Source organism: Engystomops pustulosus, chromosome 1 (assembly GCF_040894005.1).
Source record: "Engystomops pustulosus chromosome 1, aEngPut4.maternal, whole genome shotgun sequence".
In the NCBI taxonomy this organism is placed as follows: domain Eukaryota; kingdom Metazoa; phylum Chordata; class Amphibia; order Anura; family Leptodactylidae; genus Engystomops; species Engystomops pustulosus.
This window is the reverse complement of record NC_092411.1, coordinates 24233421-24255827: the sequence shown is the minus strand read 5'-3', so window position 1 is coordinate 24255827 and position 22407 is coordinate 24233421. Positions and strand designations below refer to the sequence as shown.

General features: G+C 47.1%; 1 protein-coding gene across 1 annotated transcript; it reads right to left on the bottom strand.

Moving 5' to 3' along the window:
• Nucleotides 1–157: 157 nt before the first annotated feature.
• CCNO (cyclin O) lies at nt 158–4034 on the bottom strand. Its single transcript, XM_072113818.1, has 3 exons — nt 3623–4034; nt 2728–2913; nt 158–1032 (listed from the first exon to the last, which is right to left on the bottom strand). Exons 1-3 carry the CDS (start codon nt 4016–4018, stop codon nt 544–546), a joined length of 1071 nt encoding a protein of 356 aa, XP_071969919.1. The 5' UTR covers nt 4019–4034; the 3' UTR covers nt 158–543.
• Nucleotides 4035–22407: the final 18373 nt, after the last annotated feature.

Sequence of the window (22407 nt, the reverse complement as noted above, 5' to 3'; positions counted from 1 at the left end):
TCCCATCTTGAATCCTTAATAAGAATCATCATCCTCATTCTGGTGGACGTTGGCACGAATATAAATTTTACTGTGTGTCAATGGGATTGGGAAAAATGTATTCGTTTAAACTAAAATACCCAAAATTATTATTATTTTTATTTGTTTTATTCATCTTGGTAAAACCGCAATTTCCTGTGCCTGCATCAGCAATATTGTTTAATATAAACAGTTCATCATCTCTATGACTATATACATAAATACTAGTGCAAAATAAATGCTACATTAGTAGCAAGGTAAAACAGCAACTTACACTTCACACGAGTGTTTATAGGGTTTCTACGACGACAGAGAAAATGTATCGCACCATAAATAAAAACAATTAAGTCTTCAAGTGTTTGCCTAGAACGCAATACTGTTAAACGCGAAGAACATCAAAATCCTTCAATATTACAAAAGTACTTCATAGACTGGATAGGAAATAAATTAGTTGACTAATTTAGCAGCCATTTTGCATTGTGTATGTTACAGGTTAATTATTGAGGTGTTTAATTTAACGTTAAGTCAATTATCCACATCCATCGCCATGTCGGGCATGTCACCGGGCAGGAGCCGCAGTAAGGAGTCTTTATTCAACGAGACGAGTAAGTCTATCTTGGTCAAGCAGTCTTGCAGTTCTCCATCAGAATAGCCGCTGTCCTGCATCCTGCTGGAGTCCTCCCGGCACAACATGCGCTGCGCCAGCGCCAAGCAGCAGGCGGCCATCAAGGATGGTGGATAGGCGTTAAAGGCGTAGTCGGCCAAGCTCAGTTCTGCAATGCCCTTGGCCAATGCGAGGGATTTGGAGGCCTGACAGAGGTCCAGCTCTGAAGGTTCCCCGTCCGTCAGCTGCAGGAGAGAGAAATGCTGCAGGAAGTAGTTGATGGTCGGAGCGCTGAGCTGGAAGTGAAGCTTCAGCAGGATGATGCACTCGAGATTGCAGAGCTGTTCACGAGAGAAGTTGTTACAACACAAGGCGAGCAGCTGCTTCACTCTGGGAGGTCGTCTCTCTACCTGAAGAGTAGGAAGAGAAAATGATTAAGTGTGAGGAACAGGATACTAAGTCTAGGGTGAAGAAAGCTAAGCGGACTTTAAACTAAATCTATCACCAGGATGGAGGATTGTAAACCAAGCACACTGACATACTGGTGTGTGCCCCCTCTAGCAGGATCTTCTCTTATTTTAGCTTCTTATGCCCTTGTTTTTACAAAAAAAAGCTCTTTAGAATTATGCAAATGAGTCTGAGGGGCTCTGGGCTCCATAGGTGTTAATGAAGCCTGGAGCCCCTTAGGCACATTTGCTTAATTTTTAAAGCCTTTTTTTTTCTGAAAAACAACGGCATAACCAGATAAAAGTAGAGTGGATCCCACTAGGGTGGGCGCACACCAGTATGTCAGTGTGCTTGGTTTATCATTGTAATCCAGCATGATAAACCAAGGACACCTACTCATAGATCCAGGCACCGTGACTGTGATGATGTTTTTAGATTTATTATTCATGAATTTGTTCCTTCTAAAATCAACATTGAACATTATGCTAATGAAGCCAGAGAGGCTCCTTGGGGTGTTACCACAGTAATTCCATGATGCAGCTTCACAGGCTATTACACTGCACAGACACTCCCCCCCCCCCCACTACTGCCATAAGATTACAGCAGGCAGAGGAAAAGGGGACGTGCTGGGAGAGGAGAAGGTGAGACATTGTAATAGACTGTGAAGCCAGAGCACAGAGGGGCTGCGGTAACAACCTCCAAAGCCCTTCTGGCGCATTAGCACACCTTTAAAAGTTGACTTTAGAAGGCAGGAGGCCATGGATAACAAATATAAGAAGATTATCACAGTCACGGTGTCTGGATCTATGAGTAATATCTCTGGATTATCATGATGGATTTTAATCGTAGATTTCCTTTAAGGTCACACAACATGGAATATACATGACTATAGTAATGGAAGGTCTCACTTGTACCAAGCATGCGATGTCATTAGCAACTACTCTGATCTAAAGTTGGCCGTACAAATTTTGTGGGAACAGCTGAGGCGTCCATCATAGTTTAGTGGACCACGCCAACTGCGTATGGAGTTTGAGGTGGACAATACTGTGGCGTGATGCACCATTTTTTTTCCATCAAATTTGATGTTATCTTAGGTGTACAGGGACATAAAAGCAATTCTGTACTTTATGATCGTTTTTAAGGAAGAGACAGAGGTGGGATGAAAGTTTTTAAAAATCTAGTCTGGGAGAAGGTAGGGAGATCACGCATCATCAAAACATCATCATTGCACCATCCCAGGATGGTCCTCATTCTCCATCTTATGTGGCTCATGAGAATATGTGTGGCTAGGCAGAGTCACACTTCATAAAGGGGTTGCCTGGCCAATACAAGATTTCCCCTATCCATAGGTTAGAAGATAATTATTGTGATGGTTCCACATGGTGGGGGAGATGACAAAAAGTACTGTGTACGGACTGGAGTAACCAAGCGCTGTGCTCAGCTATCTCTGTAAGTGCCACTGCGATGAATAGAGAGGAAGGTGCGTGAGCGACCGGCTTCTCAATTCATTTGGGGATAGAATAGACCCCCGTTCTCATGATCTGTGATCTCCCAAAACCATTGGAAAGAGGAATATTTGTGTTGACTAGACACATTTTCTAGCATCTCGTATCTAGCAAATTTCCAGCCACATCAATATTGGGGGGGGGTGTACCTACCTGTTTGCATGCGATGAGCAGAGATGTGACACCCACTAACTGGAAGCAGTCAATGGCTACAGGGGTGCAGGAGAGGAATCTGTCCAGGATGCTGACAGTGAGACACAAGGACTCAAAGCCCAGGCTGAAGTGTCTGTGCACCGGGATCAGCCAGCTGATCAGCTTACACCGAGATTCTGGCCGCAGCTATGGAAAAAAAAAGCAAGAAAGGGGCTCAATATACAAGGACTTGACAGTTCTGCAGTCTCTCACCATCTCCATGATCTTTGCTTGCTGTCATTGAACTTGGCTGACCAAGTGCTCAGAGCTGAGGGTCTGTTACACTTGCATCGATCAAGCAAAAATGCTAAAAATAACAATACAACTAAACTTTTTTTCCTGCTCTGATATTTCGCTGTAGAGGAGCAGGCAGACCGGATACTGCTGTACCTACTTCTTAGCTAGAATATATTAAAGTTTGCCGTTTCCATTCATGTACAGTAAGCAGAGGTCTAGAAATCGGTGATAAATCACAATAAAAACATGTACTAATGTTAGAATCTGCAGCGTTTGCAGAACTACAGCGTGCAGATAACCAGACCACTTTTTGAGGGTTCACTGTAGAAATTTGGATATCTGAAACAGTTAAAGGGATTGTTCCAACATTTGAGAAACATGGTGAACTTATTTACATAAACAGCACCACTCCGGTTTGTGGGTCGTGTTTGGTATTGCATTGTAACCGAGATGCAGTACCTGACACAACCTACAGACAGGGGTGGCGCTGTTTCAGCAAGAAAGTAGCCAATTTCTTCACAATCTTAGAGCAATATACAGAAGGATGTGGGTGACAACCCCGGTGAGCGCTGTCATGAGGGTCACCCTGGTTGTCGCCCTGTTAGGAGCCAGGACTCACCTGTGGCTGGTTGTCCATGCAGTGTGTAGCCAGATACTTCTTCTCCAGGCCCTTCTTGAAGATGTAGCATTCCTCCCCATAGTCTCTGAAGTTCTGCAGGCCCAGGCGGTCTGTGATCTTGGGGCACAGGTCAGAGGGCGAAGGTCTGCGGGTCACAGGGCTAGGGCTGGGGGTCTCATACAGGTCACTGACCCCGGAGTCACAGCTCTTCATCTCCAGGGACTGCTTCCTATGTCTCAGGTACTTGGCTTTCTTGATGCCGGAGCCCGCGCTGGTGCACACCCCGTCATCCTGCGTGTCCCGCGGGGTGACCTCTTCTCTCTTTCTCTTGTTAGGACACATCTCTGCCATGTCCCCAGAGCTGCAGGTCATCATGTCCCCGAGCTGAGCGCACATCTGTCCAGCAACGCTCCCTCCCCTCTTCTGTGCCCGGCGCTGACCTGTCGCTGCTTTTATATCCAGCTGTGCCGCGCGCTGATTGGCCGCCGGCAGCCACCTCTGGACGTGACGTCAGCGTGAGAAGTTTTTCCCGGCGAAAGAACCGCTGAAGAGGGAAAGCAGTTGTCAGCAGCTTCTCCCGCGGCCGGTTACCAGGGAGACGTGTATGAGGAGGCGCGCTGCGCTGTGGCGGGCAGTGTCTGTCTGCACCTCCTGCGGCCTCACCTCACACTGCACAAGGCCAATTACCTCATGAAGAGGTGTAAATACGGGCCTGGGGTCCAGACACACACCCCCTGCATAAGAGTGAAAGGCCAATGCCGCCTATGAGTGTTTGTATATACACAAGTATAATAAAAGACATGAGAGGGTCCCAACAACTGCGTCTCCTCCCTAATGTGGTATAAATGAGGAAAACAATAAAAATTCACCCACTCCCCCACTGTAGGTGCCACATTTAAGTCAATAGGTCCCTTTCACACGGGCGTTTTGTGGGCGCATAAATGGCCGCCTGTATGTCCCCATAGAATCACCCTATAGTCCATCCCACATAATATAATGACACCCTAATAATATAATGACACCCTAGTGCAGTGATGGCGAACCTTTAAGGCTATATTCACACTGCCGTTGCCCGCCCGTACCATACCGTAGCGGGCAACGGCAGTGTACGGGGAGAGGAGGAGGAGGTGAGCGCAGCTCACCCCCGCCCCTCTCCATAGGAATTAATGGCGCACAGCGCCGTACTACGGATAAAGATAGGAAGGGTCCTATCTTTTTCCGGGTACGGAGCGGTACGGTGCAGCACGTGTGCGGCACCGTACCGCTCCCGTAGGGCGCCGTGCGCCCATGGACGTCTATGGAGGACGTATATCGGCCGTATATATGTCAGCCGTATATACGTCCTCCATACGTCAGTGTGAATGTAGCCTTAGAGCCTGTGTGCCCAAACTTCAACCAAAAGCCACTTATTTATTGCAAAGCAATTTAAGCAGTAATTTATTTCTCCTTGTTCTTTGACAACTTTCAATCGTTCAGCCTCCTAAAGACACCAACACAGTTGAAGAAAGGAGGGCAAATTCGTCTATCATTGTAGGAAGATTCTGCAGGAAGATTCTTTGAGTCCTGTCTGGTGAACTTCATGCTGGGGTGATGACCTGGGTGCCCACAGAGAGTGCTCCGAGTGCTGCCTCTGGCACCAGTGCCATAGGTTCGCCACCACTGTGGAAATAATATAATGACACCTTAGGGCCTCCCATTACTCTTTCATATAGTGTCCCCCAGCAGCTCCCCATCGTACTGTACCCCCAGAAGCTCCCCATCGTACTGTACCCCCCCAGCAGCTCTCTATCGTATTGTACCCCCCAGCAGCTCCCCATCGTACTGTACCCCCCAGCAGCTCCCCATCGTACTGCACGCCCCAGCAGCTCCCCATCGCACTGTATCCCCCAGCAGCTCCCCATCGTACTGTACCCCCCAAGCAGCTCCCCATCGTACTGTACCCCCCCAGCAGCTCCCCATCGTATTGTACCCCCCAGCAGCTCCCCATCGTACTGTACCCCCCAGCAGCTCCCCATCGTACTGCACGCCCCAGCAGCTCCCCATTGTACTGTACCCCCCAGCAGCTCCCCATCGTACTGTACCCCCAAGCAGCTCCCCATCGTACTGTACCCCCCAGAAGCTCCCCATCGTACTGTACCCCACCAAGCAGCTCCCCATCGTACTGTTACCCCCAGCAGCTCAACATCGTACTGTACCCCACAGCAGCTCCCCATCGTACTGTAACCCCCCAAGCAGCTCCCCATCGTACTGTACCTCCCAAGCAGCTCCCCATCGTACTGTACCCCCAGCAGCTCTCTATCGTATTGTACCCCCCAGCAGCTCCCCATCGTACTGTACCCCCCAGCAGCTCCCCATCGTACTGTACCGCCCCAGCAGCTCCCCATTGTACTGTACCCCCCAGCAGCTCCCCATCGTACTGTACCCCCAAGCAGCTCCCCATCGTACTGTACACCCCAGAAGCTCCCCATCGTACTGTACCCCACCAAGCAGCTCCCCATCGTACTGTTACCCCCAGCAGCTCAACATCGTACTGTACCCCACAGCAGCTCCCCATCGTACTGTAACCCCCCAAGCAGCTCCCCATCATACTGTACCTCCCAAGCAGCTCCCCATCGTACTGTACCCCCAGCAGCTCTCTATCGTATTGTACCCCCCAGCAGCTCCCCATCGTACTGTACCCCCCAGCAGCTCCCCATCGTACTGTACCGCCCCAGCAGCTCCCCATTGTACTGTACCCTCCAGCAGCTCCCCATCGTACTGTACCCCCCAGAAGCTCCCCATCGTACTGTAGCCCCCAGCAGCTCCCCATCGTACTGCACGCCCCAGCAGCTCCCCATTGTACTGTACCCCCCAGCAGCTCCCCATCGTACTGTACCCCCCAAGCAGCTCCCCATCGTACTCTACCCCCCAGAAGCTCCCCATCGTACTGTACCCCACCAAGCAGCTCCCCATCGTACTGTTACCCCCAGCAGCTCCCCATCGTACTGTACCCCCCAGCAGCTCCCCATCGTACTGTAACCACCCAAGCAGCTCCCCATCGTACTGTACCCCCCAGCAGCTCCCCATCGTACTGTACCCCCCAGCAGCTCCCCATCGTACTGTACCCCCCCAAGCAGCTCCCCATCGTACCGTTACCCCCAGCAGCTCCCCATCGTACTGCATCCCCCCAGCAGCTCCCCATCATACTGTACCCCCCAGCAGCTCCCCATCGTACTGTACCCCCCCAAGCAGCTCCCCATCGTACCGTTACCCCCAGCAGCTCCCCATCGTACTGCATCCCCCCAGCAGCTCCCCATCGTACTGTACCCCCCAGCAGTTCCCCATCGTACTGTACCCCCAGCAATTCCCCATGGTACTGTACCACCCCAGCAGCTCCCCATCCTACTGTACCCCACCAAGCAGCTCCCCATCGTACTGTTACCCCCAGCAGCTCCCCATCGTACTGTACCCCCCAGCAGCTCCCCAGCGTACTGTAACCCCCCCAAGCAGCTCCCCATCGTACTGTACCCCCCAGAAGCTCCCCATCGTACTGTACTCCCTAGCAGCTCCCCATCGTACTGTATCCCCCAGCAGCTTCCCATCATACTGTAACCCCCAAGCAGCTCCCCATCGTACTGTACCCCCCAGCAGCTCCCCATCGTACAGTACCCTTCCAAGCAGCTCCCCATCGTACCGTTACCCCCAGCAGCTCCCCATCGTACTGCATCCCCCCAGCAGCTCCCCATGGTACTGTACCACCCCAGCAGCTCCCCATCGTACTGTACCCCACCAAGCAGCTCCCCATCGTACTGTTACCCCCAGCAGCTCCCCATCGTACTGTACCCCCCAGCAGCTCCCCATCGTACTGTAACCCCCCAAGCAGCTCCCCATCGTACTGTACCCACCAGCAGTTCCCCATCGTACTGTACTTCCCCAAGCAGCTCCCCATCGTACCGTTACCCCCAGCAGCTCCCCATTGTACTGCATCCCCCCAGCAGCTCCCCATCGTATTGTACCCCCCAGCAGCTCCCCATGGTACTGTACCACCCCAGCAGCTCCCCATCATACTGTACCCCACCAAGCAGCTCCCCATCATACTGTTACCCCCAGCAGCTCCCCATCGTACTGTACCCCCCAGCAGCTCCCCATCGTACTGTAACCCCCCAAGCAGCTCCCCATCGTACTGTACCCCCCAGCAGCTCCCCATCGTACTGTACCCCCCCAAGCAGCTCCCCATCGTACCGTAACCCCCAGCAGCTCCCCATCATACTGCATCCCCCCAGCAGCTCCCCATCGTACTGTACCCCCCAGCAGCTCCCCATCGTACTGTACCCCCAGCAGTTCCCCATGGTACTGTACCACCCCAGCAGCTCCCCATCATACTGTACCCCACCAAGCAGCTCCCCATCGTACTGTTACCCCCAGCAGCTGCCCATCGTACTGTACCCCCCAGCAGCTCCCCATCGTACTGTACCACCCCAGCAGCTCCCCATCGTACTGTATCCCCCAGCAGCTTCCCATCGTACTGCATCCCCCCAGCAGCTCCCCATCATACTGTACCCCCAGCAGTTCCCCATGGTACTGTACCACCCCAGCAGCTCCCCATTGTATTGCACACCCCCCCCCCCCCCAGCAGCTCCCCATCGTACTGTACCCTGCACTTGGAAACACATCGCCCATGGGTGCAATTCAATAAAAATATTGAGAAAAATTCCAGCTCCACAGAAATGGGCAACAATGAAGTAAAAAATCCAGATCTTTATTTAATTACTTTAAAAATCAGCATACAGCCTGGCAACATGGCTAAAAGTATGCTGCCAGGAACGCACGGCCCGAACGCTGCACACCTGGAGTGAACTGACATGCTAAGTTCACTTCAGGTGTGCAGCGTTCGGGCCGTGCGTTCCCGACAGCATGCGTTGCGAGTGTGATGCGAGTTCATCGCATCACACTCGCAAGTGTGGAATGGGCTTAAGGCTACATTCACACTACAGTATGGGGGACGTATATACGGCCGACGTATATGCGGCCGATATACGTCCCCCATACACTTCTACGGGCTTACGGCGCCGCGGCCATATATCGCTATGGAGAGGGGCGGGGGTGAGCTGCGCTCACCTCCTCCTCCTCTCCCCGCACTGCCGTGTGCCCGCCGTGCTACGGTGCGGCGGGCTCACGGCAGTGTGAATGTAGCCAAAGAAGCACAAAAAGGAAATGGCCAAAGTCACAAAGGCAGGGGCGTAACTTGAGGGGGTGCAGAAGGTGCGGACGCAACCGGGCCCATGAGGCCTAGAGGGCCCATATGGTGTATCTTTCCTATATGAGAAGCCTAGTACTATAAACAGTACATTATAATTGGGGGCCTGGCACAGACTTTGCGCTGGTGTCCAGCAGCTTCAAGTTACGCCAAAGGTATTAGAAAACACGATCCGGCTCTCAGGTGCTCTTAATCATACTGTGCCCCCCTAGCAGCAGCTCCCCCTCGTACTTTGCCCCCCCCCCCCCCAGCAGCACCTCCCCTTCATACTGTGCTCCCTTCTGTACTGGGCTACACGTTATACAATGATCTATTGCCGCTAGGCTACATTTTAAAAACTAACTCAAGGTTAGTTACATTTTGATCAAATTGCATAAGCCACTAACCACTCCGTGGTGTTCATGGTGACCTTGCTGTAGTAGGTCCCTACGCTATCAGGTGCGGCATCACACACCGCTGCAACACAGCACCAGCAGGGACCCCTTCATACCGTGTCCCCCAGCAGCTCCCCGTTATACTATGTGTGGGGGCAAAGGCACCCTTTGTGCCTCCCATCTCCCCCTGACATTGTGTCCACCCAGCTCTCCCCCATAAAATGGTCCCATCATCTCCACCTCATATTGTGGTCCCCCAGCAGCTCCCCTTCATACTTTGCCCCTCATGTCCTCCTGATACTGTGCCCTCCAGCAGCAACTCCCCTTCTTATTGTGCTCCCCGTCATACTTTGAACTCCCCCTGCAGCTCCCCTTTATACTGTGAACCCCCCAAGCTCTCCATCATACTGTGTCAACCCCCCTGCAGCTCCCCTTCATACTGTAAACAAGCCTGCAGCTCCCCTTCATACTGTGAACCCCACAAGCTCCCTTTCATACTGTGAAACCGACCAGCTCCCCTTATTACTGTGACCCCCCACCCGTTAGCTCCCCTTCATACTGTGAACCCCACCAGCTTCCCGTCATACTGTGCCCCCCCCACAGCTCCCCTTCATACTGTAAACCCCCCCACAGCTCCCCTTCATACTGTGAACCCCACCAGCTTCCCTTCATACTGTGACCCCCCCCCCCCACAGCTCCCCTTCATACTGTAAACCCCCCCAGAGCTCCCCTTCTTATTGTGAACCCCCTCTGCAGCTCCCCTTCATACAGGAGGTTGATAGTCCATATAACTTTCGGTTTTTCCATTTTTTAGTTTGCGGTGGTATAAAGCACACATTTGTGCTCAGGTAGGGAAAGGCCGCCTGCTTGTGGTGCATTTGACACATAGGGCCACATTTACTTACCTGTCCTGTCATGATCCCCAAAAGTGCATTGTTCGACCTAAATGCACATCTGCCACGATTCACTACGATCATGTGCCCGAGATCCTGCATGTGTCGCTTCCCCGCTCAGGTCCGGCGGAGTTCACCTTCTTCTTCTTCTTGGTGCATGCAAGTGCTTGATCTTGTGACACAATTTTAAAGTTAAATCCCGCACTCAGTCCTAATCAGTCGGATCGTCCGATTTCTGATGCGAATCATTTGGATCGTCCAATTTCTGACGCTGCGCCACAATACAATCGTGTGCGACACAATCCCCAGTTACATACCTGTCACAGCGCCGCAAATCCCGAAAACTTTGAGTAAATAAGCCCCATATGGCGTGTAATGCAGTAGCAGTGTAGTGGATGGGATTTCTACAAACCCCATCCACACGCTGCATAAAAAATCCACAACAATGCAATTTATTGCCGCGGATTGTAGGTGTGGAATTCAGCCTTTTCAACGCAAAGATTGCGCTCCACCTACAAGCGACTTTGTTCTGAAAAATCAATCTTTGCGCATGCAGGATTTACCGGACCGAACCTGCTAAATTGGTTGGTCGTTGCTTCTAGCACATTCCTGTTAAAAGCAGGAATTGTAACAAAAGCGACATAACTTACACCAAAGCAAAGCTGTCCAGCTAAAAACGCAATGTAATCTATACACAGAACAAACCTGCTGAACACAGAGATAGTGGAGAAAGTCTCTGCTTCACAGGCTGGGAATGTAAAGCAAACCTGTTGCATTGAAAATGCTGTAAAATATGCAAGTTGCAGAAATAGCTGAACAGATTGGGAAATTATTTTTTTTTATTAATTCTGCCCTTTGAGTGGACAGAAGGAAATCTACTATCAAAATCCCCCAAGATAAACCAGGGACACTTACTCCTAGATCCTGGCAACGCGACTGTGGTAATCTTCTTACACTTCTTTTGTTATCCATGGTCTCCTTCCTTCTAAAATCAACTTTTATGCTAATGAGTCTAAAATCACACTGTCTCCCATTCCACCTTTTCCCTTGGTACTTCCATGCTGTAATCTCATTGCAGAATATTGAGTTTTGACAAGTGAGAGTGGGGACAGTGTAACAGCCTGTGAAGTTGTAGTACAGAGGAAACAGGGCCCCCAGACTCATTAGCATAATTTTAAAAGTTGATTGTAGAAGGAAAGAGGCCATGGATAATAAATAAAATATTACTACTCTGTGCCTGGATCTATGAGTAAGTGTCCCAGGTTTATCAATCTTTATTGTGATGGTAGATTTCCGCTAAGAAAAAAAGATTTCCCAAACTGGTATCAATGAAAATGTCAGCTAGACCTGCAAAAATGAAAACGCACGCAACGTTATACACCAATGTATAAAAAAGTCACAGAATATGGTGATATATCATAGAAATTCATTTTTATGATATTTATTATAAATTTGGTATCTCCTTGATAATACTGACCCAAAGAATAAAGGGGACGTGGACTGTACTGTGAAAGAAAATGGTGCAACTGTGTTTTTACTTTAATTGGAATTTTTTTCCAGCTTCCTGGTACATAGGTTGGAATATCAAAGGGTGCCACTAGGAAGTACAGTGGGGCACATTTACTTACCCGGTCCATTCGCGTTCCAGCGGCGTCTTCTCGGACGAGCGTTCGGGTCTTCCGGCGATTCATGGAGGTCCTGCGCCCGATGTCCACCAGGTGTCGCTGCTGCGCCGAGGTCCACCGAGTTGCGTCGGAGTTCACTGATCTCTTCCTGGTGCATGCGAGTATGGCCCGCGAGACCAATTTTTTGTTTTAAATGCGGCGGTTTTTCCGAATCCGTCGGGTTTCCATTCGGCCAGGCCCCCCCCCATTTCCGTCGCGTGCATGCCAGTGCCGATGCGCCACAATCCAATCGCGTGCGCCAAAAACCCGGGGAAATTCATGGACAATCGGCGCAAATTGGAAATATTCGGGTAACACGTTGGGAAAACGCGAATCGGGCCCTTAGTAAATGACCCCCAATGTGTCTGGCAGATAATAAAGGGATTGTCCACTTTCACCAAATATTTGATGTGGTTTGTGTAAAGAAAAGTTATCCAATTCCCCAATATACTTTCTGTAGCAATTCTTTACAGGTTTCTAGATCTCTGCTTGCTGTCCTGCCATAGAAACCTTCTATATTTTGGGGCACGGTCACACGGCGCATTTTGGTTGCATTTTCATTGCATTTACAAAACGCCTAATTTGCCTAATTACATTACTATTAACATTTGCATTTACATAACGCAATGTAAATAGGTAGTTAACAAACACATTGTTAACATTCGCGTTAACATCGCATTTGCATTGTGTTTTGTAAACGCAAATGTTAATGCGTGTCAAAACGCAACAAAAACACAACGCTCATGCACCTGCACCTCCATCACATCACATGGACAGTTTTCTATCCACTGGAGTAAACATGGAAGCTTCCTATAGAAGCTCAGCTAGCAGAGATCTAGGAACCTGTGAGGAATTGATACAGAAAGTACATTGGAATATTGGATAACTTTTTCTTACATAAACCATATCAAATATTTGCTGAAAGTGGACGACCCCTTTAAGCTCTCATATATATCTGTAAACAAACATTTGAGAGGAGAGAAACAAATAAAACTTAAAAAGGGCTCTGGCAGCAAAGGGTTAAAGCAGAGACTTTCTCTTATACACTTATAACATGTACTTTGCAATTGTGGTGTTCATAACTTTTGATTAGTTTGCAAACTCTACTGATGCAGCCTGAAAGAGAGGACACTGACTCCACCTAGAGGACATGAAGAGTGATGCAGAAGAAATCACAGTTACTGGACTGAAGCGCAGATCATACAGGGGTAATGTTACCAATGATACACAATTTCATGGTACAGATGAGGGGGCCAGACAATGGTGGGATGAAACTGGGATTTCAATCCACATTCCCCCTTTTTTTTTTGCTCTAAACTGCATTGGCATCCTCAAAATGCCAATACAATTTAAAGCTGAATAAGGAACAAATGGATTACCTGCTATGCCATATGGAGCAGATCTGTGCACTAGGGGCCTCCAGGCATAACATTGCTTGGGGCCCAAGAAATGCCAGATCCAATCCTGTATACATAGTTTAAACAGCTTAATGTGGTTGGCATTATTATACCGTATATTAAAGGGGTTGTCCACTTTCAGCAAATAATTCATATTGTTTATGTCAGTGATGGCAAACCTTTTAGAGATCGAGTGCCCAAAATTAGACCCCCAAAAAACTAGCTTTTCCCAAAGTGCCAACAATTTAGGCAGTAACAAACTTATTGCTACCAGAATTTTTGAGCTCAAATCCGACCCTGTCTACATCTTTTCACTCTTCGGACAGGACCAAGCAGCAAAGGATGGGTCACTTTAAAATAGCAGGGCACTACTTCAACTGCCTGAGACTGCAGGAAGATGCCATGTCTGTGCCTGGGAGACAGCCCGTGTGCCCACAGAGAGGTCTCTGAGTGCCATCTCTGGCACCAGTGCCATAGGTTCACCACCACTGGTTTATGTAATTAAATGTTACACAGTTTTCCAGTATTCTTTCTGCATCAACTCCTCATGGTTTTCTAGATCTCTGCTTGCTGTCATTTTATCGAAAGCTTGAGGCCGCGTTCACACGATGTGTTGCACCGCGTTTTTGAATGCGTTTTTGATGCATCCCAAAGGCTTTTGCATTGATTACATGCTAAGGTGACATTGCGTTTACACTACATCTGCTAAAACGCAATGTAACCTCAGCATGTGATGAAGGCTGATACCTTTGGAATGCATCAAAAATGCAACAAAAAAGGCAACGCAGCGCATCGTGTAAATGCGGCCTGATTGTTTACTTCCAGTGGATAGAAACTGGTGACTGGTCATGTGATGGACAGGCAGGTGCACAAGCCGTTATATCACACAGCTCTAGATACTCTGTGATATAACGAGCCGTGCACCTGTGTGACATCACATGACCAGGGCTATAATGAGCCATCCACCTGTGTGACATCACATGACTAGGGCTATTATGAGCCATGCACCTGTGTGACATCACATGACCAGGGCTATAGCGAGCCGTGCACCTGTGTGACATCACATGACCAGGGCTATAACGAGCCGTGCACCTGTGTGACATCACATGACCAGGGCTATAATGAGCCGTCCACCTGTGTGACATCACATGACCAGGGCTATTATGAGCCATGCACCTGTGTGACATCACATGACCAGGGCTATAACAAGCCGTGCACCTGTGTAACCATGGACATATTTCTATCTGCTGGAAGAAAACATAAAAGCTTTCTATAGAATGACAGCAAGAAGAGATCTACAAACCCATAATGAATTGATAGAGAAAGTATATTAGAAAATATAACTTTTCATTACAAAAACCATATAAACTATTTACTGACAGTGGACGACCCCTTCAATGATCATCCTTCGACATAAAACTTTTGAATTCTGAATATAAGGACATTTATGATGCGTGGTAACAATATAGCGGGTATAGCTTTCACAGAGGCAAGAGTGAATATTGTGTGTCCTGTCTTAAATTAATATGGAGTATTTGAACACATCTTTGAAATGTTTTGTATTGTGGTATTTTTACTGGTAAAACTGATCATTTGGTGGGGAAATAGAGAGGGTAACACTCCATGTGTGATTCTCTTTTGGAATTTTATGGAATCTGAAGTGGCTGGAGTCACACCCATTGTTCTATCCTTCCAAAACTGATTCTTTACATTTCATCATTTTAGTAAATAATCCTTCATCCGGCGCCTCGGGTAGCTGACAGAGACTCATTTACCGTATAATTATCCCGATAATCATTATTGTATTGTGTTACAGCAGCGCGACACTCCATGTTTTACAGGATATGCTAGAGTAAACAGATAGCTGTGCCACATGTCTTACAATGGCTTCTTCCAGAAGTGCGGTCAGCGATATTTCTACTGGCAAATAAGGTCTGTTTAGTTGTATCGTACAATATATCTAGGTCACTGTTATGTCCCCGGGTTACGTACAAGATAGGTTCCATAGGTTTGTTCATAAGTTGAATTTGTATGTAAGTCACAACTGTATGTTTTATCATTGTAGCTCCAGACAAAAAAATTTTTGCCCCAGTGACAACTGGATTTTCAACATTTTTTGCTGTATTGGGACCAAGGATTATCAATAAAGCTTACAGACACCTTACAGCTGATCATTGCAGTCTGGGACCATAGGAACATCCAGGGAACTTCACCAGGGAGCTTCACCAGAGATCACTGTGGGCAGAGGGGTCCATCTGTAACTAGGGGTCGTCTGTAAGTCGGGTGTCCTGAAATAGGGGACCACCTGTATATTGCTAACATTTGGCTGTTCAGGGACCAACTGCAGGGAGTAGAACTTTTGTTTTTTAAATAAACCAACAACAATTAACTCCGACTTGGCTAATCACTGCCCATTGGCATGAAGTATTTTCCTTGTGAGCAGAATGACATCACCGTAGTGTGTAATAAGCAAACAGCTAGATACCAACAAAGTGGAAAAGCAGTAGCGGTGCCAATATGATAAGGTTAATGTACTGCAAACATTCTTCTGTTGTGTCCCATGTATTAAATAACTGTTTAAAGAAAGAAAACACCCCTGAAAGCCCCTTTATAAAAAAAAACAGAGATTACGCAGCGCTGCACAGAGTTGGGAGTGTGGGAGGAAACCGGAGGACCCGGAGGAAACCCACACAAACACGGAGAGAGCATAAAAAAACTTTTTGCAGATGTTCAAGTGATAATAGAGCATTTACAATATGAGGCAGAAGTGTAGCGAGGTGTGCAGAGGGTGAGGCACTTTATTCTTGGTACTAGTACCCTGAGAAAACCTATGTATTGGGCACACGCCTCCTGCAGGTAGTGGTCAGAATTACAACAGTAATTGCTGTGTCTTTTGCTGCCTCACAATATCAACTTTTTTGTAGTGAAATATTGATAGTAAATTGTAATTATTGTACCAAAAAGTGAAAAATGACCCCTTCCGGCTTCAGTCTACTCAATATCTGCCCTTTAGAGATAACCAGGTATTGGTCCTAGAAACCATAAGCAAGGATCACATACTATGGGCATCATGTCTGACCCTGCCAGAAGGTCTGTGGTTCAGTCCAATGCCCCCAGAGCATTGAGAACATTGTTCTATGAACTTCTTACCATAGTTAGTTATTGTACAATTTTTCTGCCCTTGCTATAATGACAAGCCGCTGCCTTCCAAGTAATGACAGCCAATTTGAGGAGGCGCTATGTGCAGTTTGCCTGTGTATAGTGCAGGGTGCACCAGATTCAGATTCAGAGTGCACTAACTTTTTTTGGTGCACCTTTAACATAGGGCGTGCAATAAACTTCTGTCGGACTTTGCATTATAAGTCGGGCGCACGTTCCAGCTAAGCATCGGAACGCCCATTTCAGTGCAGAAATTTGTGTTGCATGAAAAAAAGTGCAGCCGCGACACCAATCGGTTGAATGGGACACAAATGTGGCACAGACACTTCTTAAATACATGTGAAAGCAGTTCACACAGAAAAGAAACTGCAAAGTCCGCCAGATAACTGGCACGAGCACCTTAGTAAATGTGGCCCACTGTATACAAAATATGATATATTTAGCAAAAATACAGAAATAGAATGGTAGAGCAGGAAGCTATTGGTTTTACCGTTTTCCTGAAACTAAGATTAAATTTATTTAATTCATTTGTTGTCTTATTTTTTGATAAATCAATTTGTTGTTGAACAGAAAAAAAAATCATCATTTATTAATATTTGTCACAGTCTATGGGGAATAGTCCCTTAGGACTAAGTCAGTGGGCTCCCTGGACCACCGCGGGAGATAACAATACTAGTCACAACCCGGGAGCGGAGTCTAAGTGAACTCCTGGTCTTCGCCAGAGCCTGCCACAAAGCGGGATGGTCTTGTTGCAGCAGCCAAGGTAGGGACATGGGGACCACGGGAAGGCAGGACCACGGGAAGGCAGGACCTCGGATGGCTACAGGATACCAGGACCGCCACAGGATACCAGGACCAGCACAGGATACCAGGACCGCCACAGGACACCAGGAACGCCCCAGAACACGGGAACACCACGGAACACAGGAATCACAGAATACACTGAGGCGTCTGGAAACGCTCAGGAACACGGAGGGCTTTCTCTTCAGTAACAGGACATGAAGATCCAGCAGGGGATGCTGGGAGTCGCCAGGCTATATAGCAGAGCCTTCATGCCAGCACCAATAAGGAGGACGCTGGCCCTTTAAACTCCTGAAGAGCCTGGCGCGAGCGCCCTAGCATCGGGGACGCGCGGCCTCGGAGGAAGCCGCTGTGAGACCCGGACGGGATAGACGTGCAGTCCGGAGCCAGGTGAGGTGAGTATGGACCTGGGGGAGTGGGGGCCACGGCAGCACAGCGGGACATGGATGACCCCGCGATCCGAGATGTGGATTGCGGGGTCACCCGTGACAATATTCTGTAGTCACGTCCTAACAAACCTCAGCATAACCAGCCAAACAATGAATATCATCAAGAATTTCTCGTGACTCTATTTCCACGAACAACAATTTATGGTCCATTTTCCAACCCCAGTATTTTAAGACAGTTGTATCATCATCTTCTGGATCCTCATCAAATAATAAAAGTCTGGGATTTTTAAAGAAGGGGAGCAAAAAATGGAAACACAAAAAGGACAAAGGGCATTGGCGTGAATAGGGTTAACTAGGTTCGGAATTCTATAATTGTTCTCTAATCTTCCTTCCAACATCAGTGTTTTGCAATTGATAGCATCACGCTTTGATTGTACAGTGTGATTTTGTTGAAGTGTCTGTTTAACTTTCACTCTAACCTTTTATTTGTAAAAGACCAATAAAAATAGAATAAAAAAAATAGAGCATCCATTGCCAGGAATACACCTTAAAATGTGGCTCTTTTCTGTAATTGTTCTCCATATCCTTTGTCTAGCGATATCCTAACACAACAGCCGTGTGACAAGTGATGGTTATGTGAGAGGTAGAGCAGGATGAGTAGTCGCTCAGGTATGCTACAGTTAATTTCTTTTATTCATCTGAGGTGTTGGGTACTTTTCAGCAAACACAATATTTCCTTATACTGAGGTCCCAAAATAGGGCAAGATTTATACAGCGGTTTGCCAGAGCAAATAATGGAAGTCTATGCCTTTGTTTAATTCTAAACTTATTACATAAGCTGATGATAGACTGCAAATAATACCACATCCGCGCTGGGTACATGGAAGCAGCAATGCCAAGTACTGGATTTCACTTGAAGCAGATGTGTCAGTCTTCTATCCTTCCTTAAGATCAGTATAGGATAGAAGGGAATATACCAAGCTCAGACATATTGGGTCATTTATCAGGGGTTTTGTGCCTGGAATAGCACCTAATTCCTCCCTTGTGCCACCTCCACGGCAAGTGGGTATGAAGGGGCATGCCGGCGACAAAAGATTTAGTTCCTTCCGCATTTTGTGCACTACCTAGAACCTGCATCAGGACTTGGCTCGGGCTAAAGCATAACTCCCAACAATTTTGGATACAAAAATCGGGCATGTCCCACTGTCCCACATAATAGGACATCAAATCTGTTGGTGTCCGTAAGACTGATCACAGTGATAATGCAGAGAAGGCAGCTCAATATGCCTCCTCTTCTTATGCTATATATAAAAGAGCTGACAGCGACCTGCACCATCATTATGCCTCCTCTTCTTATGCTGTATGTAGTAGAGCTGGCAGCTCCCTGCACCTTCACTGTGCCTCTGCTTATTCTGTGTATAGCAGATCCGAAAGACGCAATGTGATCATGACATCTGCCTGCCACCTTCAGTGCTACATAAAGCAAGAGGAGAGGGGAGCTTCTGCAAGGGAATCGGGAAAGGTAAAGGGAGTAAGGTTCAGAGTAAAAGGCGTGGCTTAGGGGGGAAAAAAACTTTCTTCTATTGTCCCTATTTTGCTGATACCAAACATCCTAAAAGTAGAGAATTGTTTTGTAGTTTCTGGGCTCATAACAAAAAGTTAGCCATAGTGCTTTATTTATTTTTATTTAGAGGAACCCGGTGAGTCCTGCTTGCACCACCCACTTGTTAAATAAGCCTGTGAGTTTGCCGCTCCCCTCAGGGCTCGGACATCTGCCGCCTGAAGCGAGATTCTCATCTTGCCTCATGGCAGATGAGGCTCTGCATACTGTGATACAATATGTCAAGGACAAGAAGATTTGTGCTGAGCCCAGATTTGGAGAACATAAGTGTTTCACCTTTTTTGCTAGTAATCATTAAGGGTCTCAGGACCAGAGATGAACAGTACTTTTTATTTTCCCATCAATGTTCCTCTACAAGGTCTTGTTTTTTGGGAGGACAAGTCATAGTGTTTAAAGGCTCCATTTTGGGGTACATATCACTCACTGATCAACACTTATTAACATTTTCTCAGATGGAATAGATAAATACAGCACTTCCATCATTGTCTTTTTACACTTCAAATTTTGTAGAGTTTATATATTTTTTTTGTATATTAAACAAAAGTTAACTATTCAACATGTCACAAATTTTCTGCATATGTATTTCTGAATGTTCTATTGACTTCAAATTCTCACTAGATGTTAGAGAATAGAGTTTGGTCAGATGTGAGAAAGAGCAATTATTTGGATGCCATAATAACAAAAAGGATTAACAATACGTCTATCATCCCTTGCCACTACGGCGGATACATTATGAGGCTTAGACAACATGATGTATCTGCCAGCGCACTGCACTGGCGGTCATGGCCAAGTTTTGAGTACAAATCTTATGGCTACTAGGGGGGGGGGGATCACTGACTACTGGGGATAGGCTGCTGTGATTACTGAGGGGATCACTGCAACTACTGGGGGCATCAATGTTTCTACTGTGGGCTTTACTGTGGCAACTGGTTACTGGGGAATCACTGTGACTTCTGGCTACTGGGGACAGGCGTTGTGACTACTGGGGCATCGCTGTGACTATTGGGGGGGATCACTGTGACTGCTTACTACTGGGGGCAGGGCCTGTGACTAATGGGGGGGGGGGGATCACTGTGATTACGATTCGTAAAAGTAGCAAAATTACAGTTATATATGAAGAACAATATAAAAGGGTTGCGTCATTACAACCGCAATCCCCCCGCCCCCAGGACAGGCAAAAAATTATTTTTGAGCCAGAACAACTCCTTGGAAGTTTGACAGGTCTACAAAAACAAGAGCTCTTATCCCAATAATAAATAGGATGAGGTTAATTCACTTGATTCCTGACATTATTACAAGACGCAGAACAAACAAGTGTTCAGAACATTGTGCACTCCGGACTACAAAAGACACAGCAGGTGCAGGGCTCCGAGGAAGGGCTCAAGTGCAAGGAATGTGCAAGGTACAGACAAGGAAATAATCCCCGACAAGAAGGGTTTTATTTCCTTATCAGTCACATCTGGGAAATATATAAAGTGGATTGGATATAGACATAAAATCATTATTATTATCTATTTATATAGCGACATTGTCTTCTGTGGGCAACGAGGTCATTTTAAGGCGATGATTCTTCAGACTATAAGATGCACATTTTAGCAAGAAAAAGTCTTGATAAAAAGTGCTTGTCCTTTATAGTCTGAAGTCAGGGGGATCCAGCACTGCCAGACCCTGCCGACCACTGTCCTGGAGAAGTTGTGGCAAAATGATTCACCTGACCTGAGACAGCAGCACCTCTCCCTATCTGCCCTGACTGAGCTGTGTGTGACATCATGTATTGTCAGTAGTGATGTAATGATGGGTCAGTGTTATCTATATAGAGGTCATTGTACAGGGAGGGGAGGAGATAAGGTGTGACGTCATCTATTGTCAGTAGTGATGTAATTAAGGGTCAGTGTTATCTATATAGAGGTCATTGTACAGGGAGGGGGAGGAGATAAGGTGTGACATCATCTATTGTCAGTAGTGATGTGATGATGGGTCAGTGTTATCTATATAGAGGTCATTGTACAGGGAGGGGGAGGAGATAATCTGTGACATCATCTATTGTCTGTAGTGATGTAATGATGGGTCAGTATTATCTATATAGAGGTCATTGTACAGGGAGGGGGAGGAGATAAGCTGTGACATCATCTATTGTCAGTAGTGATGTAATGATGGGTCAGTATTATCTATATAGAGGACATTGTACAGGGAGGGGGAGGAGATAAGCTGTGACATCATCTATTGTCAGTAGTGATGTAATGATGGGTCAGTGTTCTCTATATGGAGGTCATTGTACAGGGAAGGGGAGGACATAAGCTGTGACATCATCTATTGTCAGTAGTGATGTAATGATGGGTCAGTATTATCTATATAGAGGTCATTGTACAGGGAGGGGAGGGGATAAGCTGTGACATCATCTATTGTCAGTAGTGATGTAATGATGGGTCAGTGTTCTCTATATGGAGGTCATTGTACAGGGAGGGGGAGGAGATAAGCTGTGACATCATCTAATGTCAGTAGTGATGTAATGATGGGTCAGTGTTATCTATATAGAGGACATTGTACAGGGAGGGGGAGGAGATAAGCTGTGACATCATCTATTGTCAGTAGTGATGTAATGATGGGTCAGTGTTCTCTATATGGAGGTCATTGTACAGGGAGGGGGAGGAGATAAGCTGTGACATCATCTATTGTCAGTAGTGATGTAATGATGAGTCAGTGTTATCTATATGGAGGTCATTGTACAGGGAGGGGGAGGAGATAAGCTGTGACATCATCTATTGTCAGTAGTGATGTAATGATGGGTCAGTGTTATCTATATAGAGGTCATTGTACAGGGAGGGGGAGGAGATAAGCTGTGACAATATACATTGTCAGTAGCGATGTAATGATGGGTCAGTGTTATCTATATAGAGGACATTGTGCAGGGAGGGGGAGGAGATAAGCTGTGACATCATCTAATGTCAGTAGTGATGTAATGATGGGTCAGTGTTATCTATAAACAGGTCATTGTACAGGGAGGGGGAGGAGATAAGCTGTGACATCATCTATTGTCAGTATTGATGTAATGATGGGTCAGTGTTATCTATATAGAGGTCATTGTACAGGGAGGAGGAGATACGCTGTGACATCATCTATTGTCAGTAGCGATGTAATGATGGGTCAGTGTTATCTATAAAGAGGTCATTGTACAGGGAGGGGGAGGAGATAAGCTGTGACATCATCTATTGTCAGTAGTGATGTAATGATGGGTCAGTGTTATCTATATA